This window comes from Seriola dumerili, unplaced genomic scaffold (assembly GCF_002260705.1).
Source record: "Seriola dumerili isolate Sdu_G_001 unplaced genomic scaffold, Sdu_1.0 BDQW01000449.1, whole genome shotgun sequence".
Classification (NCBI taxonomy): Eukaryota; Metazoa; Chordata; class Actinopteri; order Carangiformes; family Carangidae; genus Seriola; species Seriola dumerili.
Window position 1 is genome coordinate 7470257 of NW_019174704.1, and position 6718 is coordinate 7476974.

Consider the following 6718-nt stretch of genomic DNA (forward strand, 5'->3'; position numbering starts at 1 on the left):
CTCTAAACTTCATTAGCTCTTTTATGACTAGCCCTTAGTAAAGTACTATTTTTGAACAACAGGCCATTCACTTTTTCACAAATTAACAAGAAGAAAAAAAAACATCTGCACTCAAATTTTGATCATTGGTTGTGTCAAATGGTGGGTAAAGAGTGCTAGTGTGTGCTGGAGCTCATTACACTTCCAGCTCACCAATAGGATGTTACAGCTGTCACTTGGGCATCTCCATTCGTCCTTAATCTGTCATAAATCCCTACGAGATTTTGAATAAGAAGTTATCATTAAACAACACAACAACAGAAAAAAAAAAGAAAAAAAAGCAAATGAAACATTATCAAGAGTAAGAAATTATTTTTTTCCAACAAAGACTCTGTGTTAACACAACACGGATGCTAAATTGAGCCGGACCTCCTCCAGATTTTATTGGATGCTGGAACTGCCCATTTTCGGAAGGAGGGTGCATTCAGCAAATGTCCAAATCTCTTGAAGCAAGTAGTGTGTTTTTGTTTGGATCTCTGTCTCTCTCGCTCTCGTCTCTCCTCTCTCTCTCTCTCTTCTCTACCTCCATCTCTCTCTCATCTCTCCCTCCCTCCATCACTTCCTCTAGCAGTAACTCCCCTCCCTCTTTCTCCCTCATCACTAGGCAGAAATTAAAGGTTGGGGGAGGGGCAGTTTTATGCAGACTGGCTGGGACTTGTGATCCACAGATTTGATATTCACATTAAGAGAGAAACTGGCTGCTTTTGATGTGAGGGGGAGCAGGTCCCAGGGGACTGCTGAAGTAGCACACTTTTTTTTTTTTTTACTATGACACAGCACAGGCCGGGAGGAGGGGGGGGGGTGGGGGGGGGAGAGGGGGGTTGTTGGTGGTGGGTGGGGTGGTGAGCAGATTGTTGGGGACAGGGTGTACAGAAAGACAGTGGGTGGGGAGCGGCAAATACCCTTGGTTGATTAGATGTAAGCTCCAACAACCTTACCCCCTACTTCCCCACCCACCAACCACCTTCTTATGCCAGACCCCTGAGGATTATCCATAAACTCACACCTATCTTATAACCTGTGTTACAGTGCATCTCCTTCCGCTACCTCCTCTGCTGCTTCATGTTTCCACACACAGTTCAATCCTCATGCCCCCCTGATCAAAAACAACAACTTTCAACTTTACTACCCACAAAACACCTGAAGGATGAGTGACAGAGAGATGGCAGGACAGGATGGATGTGAACACAGGAGTTAGAGTATGTGTTTTGAAGCTGTTTACACAGTAGCGAGTGCTGGGGGAGAGGAGGAGAGGTTTGTGACAGATCATGAAGTAGTCTGATGAGCACGTCGCCTCTCTGTCAAGAGTGAATCCTGCTGTTGACCTTTACCACGACACTATTCATTCGTCATTAAATCAAATAAAGTTTGAAAAGCGTGAAAATGACTTATCACAATGAAAGAGATGGAACAGAGTGCGTGAAGAGGAGGAAGAAGAAGGTGGAAGAACATGTGGGCGGTTATTATACCTCTGGTTAGGCACAGAGAGCTCCAGGTGTGAAAGTGTGTCTGTGAAACATTCAGGTTCTGGGGTTTGTTACTCCTCATCACTCAATACAGTTTGAGTGTCAAGAGTGTGCGCGTGTGTACACTCCTGTGCACACTCCACATCCTGGAGAGGCGTAGATCAGCTAGGCAGAGTCATAATACCTATGCCAGGTTTCATCTGCATATGCAGCTGATCTACCGCCTCTCCAGGACCTTGAGGTGTGCACGGAGGAGTCGTCACACACGCGCACACTCTTTGTCAACCACTCTCAAAACAATAGTATTGAGATGCTAGGTGACCTTGAGGTGAAACAAACCTCCAGAACTGCAATGTTTACACAGACACACTTTCACACCTGGAGCTTCTGTCCGCTTAACCAGATCGGTATTCATGGAATAGATCACTACCACATGTTCTTCCACTTCTTCTCCTCCTCTCTCACACCATCTTCCCATTCTTTCTTGTGACTAAAATCATTTTCACAGCTTTACTCAACTTTCATTTGATTTAAATGACGAATGAATAGTGGTCCCCGCCGTGGTAAAGGTCAACCCAGCTAGGATTCATCTTGACAGAGAAGGCGACGTGCTCATCAAGCTTCATGATCTGTCACAACCTCTCCCTCCCTCTCCCCCAGCACTCGTACTTTGGAACAGCTTCAAAACATACTCTAACTCCTGTGTTCACATCCATCCTGTCCCTGCCTATCTCTCTGTCACTCATCCTTCAGGTGTTTTTGGGGTCGAAAGTTGAAAGTTTGTTGTTTTGAATCAGGGGGGCATGAGGAATTGAAACTGTGTCCGTTGGAAACATGAAGCACGCCAGAGGAGGTAGCGAAGGAGATGCAACTGTAACCACAGGTTATAAAGATAGGTGTGAGTTTATGGATAATCCTCAGGGGTCTGGCATAAGAAGGTGTTGGTGGTGGGGAAGTAGGGGGTAAGGTTTGTTGAGTTACCATCTAATCAACCAAGCCCGGGGTATTGCCGCCTACCCCACCCACTGTCTTTCTGCTACACCTCTGTCCCCAACAATTGCTCACACCCACCCCACCACCACAACCCCCCTCACCCCCCCCAACCCCCCCCCCCATCCCATCCCCGGCCTGTGCTGTGTCAGTAAAAAAAAAAAAAAAGTGTGCTACTTCAGCAGTCCCCTGGGACCTGCTCCCCCTCACATCAAAGCAGCCAGTTTCTCTCTTAATGTGAATATCAAATCTGTGGATCACAAGTCCCAGCACAGTCTGCATAAACTGCCCCTCCCCCAACCTTTAATTCTGCCTAGTGATGAGGGAGAAAGAGGGAGGGGAGTTACTGCTAGAGGAAGTGATGGAGGGAGGGAGAGATGGAGAGAGAGATGGAGGTAGAGAGAGAGAGAGAGAGAGAGAGAGAGCGAGAGAGACAGAGATCCAACAAAAACAACTACTTGCTTCAGAGATTTGACATTTGCTGAATGCACCCTCCTTCCGAAAATGTGCAGTTCCAGCATCCAATAAAATCTGGAGGAGGTCCGGCTCAATTTAGCATCCGTGTTGTGTTAACACAGAGTTCTTGTTGGAAAAAAATAATTTCTTACTCTTGATAATGTTCATTTGCTTTTTTTCTTTTTTTTTTCTGTTGTTGTTGTTTTAATGATAACTTCTTATTCAAAATCTCGTAGGGATTTATGACAGATTTAAGGACGAATGGGAGATGCCAGTGACAGAGCTGTAACATCCTATTGGTGAGCTGGGAAGTGTAATGAGCTCCAGCACACACTAGCACTCTTTACCCACCATTTGACAACAATGATCAAAATTTGAGTGCAGATGTTTTTTTTCTTTGTTAATTTGTGAAAGATGGCTGTTGTTAAAATATATTTAAGTGCTGGTTTATAGAGCTAAAAGTGTAGAGGGTGTCAGTCAGATTGTTTGATCAATCATCATTTATCTAAAAGAAAGGCCAGCAACAGACATTTTCAAATTTTGTTTCCATATTTCAAATAACAAGAATCATACTGTATATCTGATCCCCTCAAATTACAAGCAACATCACAATATGAGCTGGTTATTTCTGCTTTAACCCTCCTTAAAATGGGTGTTTTTGCTTTTTTAAATGTAAAATTAAATAATGCCAGGTTTGAGCTGGTAAAAATGGAGGCCTGTGCCCTGCCTGAGTAATGATTGGCACCCCCGTGGACCTCACAGCTTTGTCACTAAGTAGTGCCTATAGCTCAGATTGCAGCTTCAATTGTGTAGCCTTGCAAAGCCAGCACAGGGAATTGGGGGGGGGTGGGGGGGTGCATATATCCATGCCAGGGTGAGGGATCACCTTATTGCTTTACACACTCCAATTAAAATTCAAGTTATATCATTTGAATGTTCCCGTTTAATTAGTTAGAAGCTAAATTTAAAGTTCCAAAATAGGCCTACAGCAGGCCTGTATATATTACACTTTTATTCACTGCTAATTAATCCACAATTACAGTAAATACCGTCTTTGTATTTGATTTAAAATGATAGCTAGAAGAAGTTTTTGATTTCAAATCACCAATTAAAAATCACAATAACACCCTTCTTTAATAGGCTAGTGTATTTGGAATTACTGAAAGAAAATTGTAGGCATTTTGCTCTAATTGCTAAACTCTTATTACCCTTCAAGCATTTTTTCCTGCACCCTGATTGCCTCCTAAACCTGAGCGTCTCTGGCATCATTTAGCAACATTTTCTTTATCATAGTTCATGTGGAAATTATGTAGCACGTGTGTTTTTTTCTTGTGAATGATCCTGTAAATAAATAAATAAGTTGACTCGCATTTTAGCAGAAATAACATCCAAGAGTGTCCAACATTTAACAACAAAACCAAGAAGGGGTGTCCCCGTCACTTCGCCTCCACCGCGCGCCCACCAACACACACACCACACACACACACACACACACACACACACACACACACACACACACACACACACACACACACACACACACACACACACACACACACAGAAGCGCGAGGGGTCCAGGTGGGCTATTAGTGAGGAACATGACCGGGCAAGTCTATAATCTGCACCCACGCCCCTGGAGTTTCTCATTTGGTGAAATAAATTTGCGCATATTAATATGATTCCGCAGAAGCCAGAGAGGCTCAGAAATCACATTTTGAATTATTGCTATAAATCAACAGCAGCAGAAAACATTGGATACAGTGAATTTAAGAGAGTTGACTAAAACACAACATGGACAACAAACAGGGGCAGCACACATGTAGCTGTTTGCTAGTTGATGTTTAAAAAAAAAAAAATGCTAATCTAATGTTGGAAAATGCCTTAACTTAAAATGGCAAATGGACCGAGGTTAATGGCCTATTTTACTTCGTTTGCATTGGGAACAGCCACATTCCTCCTTCAAACCAATTCACCACATCCCAGACTTTTTGAGAGCCTAAATAAATTTACACCTTCTCAGGGCCCGTGCTAATAAGGACAAAAACAATATGTAAACATGGCTTCAAAGAGAAAGGCTACACAAAGGCCTGGAAAATGCTCTTATGTGGAGATGGTGTTGACTTTCTGTTATTTTCCGACGCAGATTTGTTCAGGATTATTATAATGCACTGTAATAGCAGAAGATCAACTTTGCAATAGGGTCAGGGATTTACTGCATATACTGAACAAGAGGGAAAGAATGAATCCATTTAACCGCCTTTTTACATTTATAGCCTAAACAAAATTGACTAAATGAATTAAATAAGGAGGAGAAATCTGAATTCATTAATTATGGCCTTTATATGGGTGTAGACCTATTAAACTAATAAGGCCGTTGTGGGGAAAAAGTGCCTTTTATTTTTCATCTAATTTAAAATGGCAATAATTAGTCATTACGCAGAAGAAGAATTTAAAGCCCTTAAAATCTCATCCTAAAAAATAAGAGTAGGCTATCTTTGTGGAATGGAGCGCTTGTTCTAAATACAGTCCACGAAAACAGCTGCAATTAGCAAAGGCTACACAATGAGAGCATCAAGATATCAAAAATCACAGGCATCCTCCTCAAAACTTTGGCGTGCAACATTTTTGAGCGAATTTGTTCTCAAATTGGTAATCAATTGATATAATTGAAGGCCGATACATGTTTTCATTTGTCTCACCCTCCCTCTGTATTTGCACCTCATTCTCCCTATTCAGCCATTTTACATATTCATAACTGGAGTTGGTAATGCGAAAACAATCCGTGCTATCAGCACCATCTGAGGCATCAAGGGCCGCTGCATAAAATCACAAAAAACTGAGTTACAAAAAAAGCACTTTACATTTTTTACTTTCACAATATCCCTGTTCATGTACCTGTTCAGCCGCAGCAGGTTTATACATTTTTATTTAAAGATTAAATTTCAGCCAATTCCTCATCACAAGGCAGCCAATGATACATCAAAGCACAAGCCACATATATCATTCAAGGCTATAAATGAATAATAATTTCGATTATCACTTTTCATTCAACTTAAAAGCACTCAGTGTACAGGGTGTGCATATATTGCCAGCATTTCCTTTTCTCTTACCTTCTTGGAGAGAGTACAGCAGGAGTAAAGTTACAAGCCACATGCCATAAATAGCAGGTATATTTTTCAGGAATATTTGGCAATCCTGGCAAGTGTGAGGCGCGGTTTTTTGGCCAGGCGGGTCTCCGTGCTGGACTGGCGACTGTGCTCCCCGGAGGTCTCTCCAGCCCTGCTGCCCCGCTACGCATGGAGGGGAAATGAGAGGCGCCTCAGCCCCGCCCATGTCCCCTCCTCTCTTCTCAAGACTACCGTGCATACAAATCCATCCTCCCATACATTAATCAAAAACACCGCGGAACGATGGGTCACAGCAAAGTCGAGGGTTGCTTTGAGTTGAACTGTGGATTTTTGGTCCAGTTGTATCCAAAACTGGCGGGTTGTGTGAGCACTAGAGCTGCGCAGCGGATCTCTTGGCACCTTGGAGAGCGCACCCACCTGTGCGCCCCTGATGACCGCGTTTCTTTGCGCAATATGGATCTACAAAAACCGCTCAGATTGTAAAGATTTGTTAATATCTTTCCTTCTGAGTTTGGGCTTTAATCACAGGGACGTGGAGCTAAACACCAGACTAGTAACTGCTTTTCTTTGTCTTTCCGAGCCATGAAACGTGCGTAGACATTTGCGCACAGATATGCACTGCAGAGAGAGAGAGGAGGA

At 43.0% G+C, this 6718-nt stretch overlaps 1 protein-coding gene across 1 annotated transcript in view; it reads right to left on the reverse strand.

Moving 5' to 3' along the window:
• LOC111234557 (Down syndrome cell adhesion molecule-like protein 1 homolog) overlaps positions 1-6249 on the reverse strand; it is a 71679-nt gene extending 65430 nt beyond the window's left edge. Inside the window, 2 exon segments of the mRNA XM_022762705.1 lie at positions 6062-6170; positions 6172-6249. Of these exon segments, the coding sequence (XP_022618426.1) occupies positions 6062-6170; positions 6172-6249 (187 nt within the window).
• Positions 6250-6718: the final 469 nt, after the last annotated feature.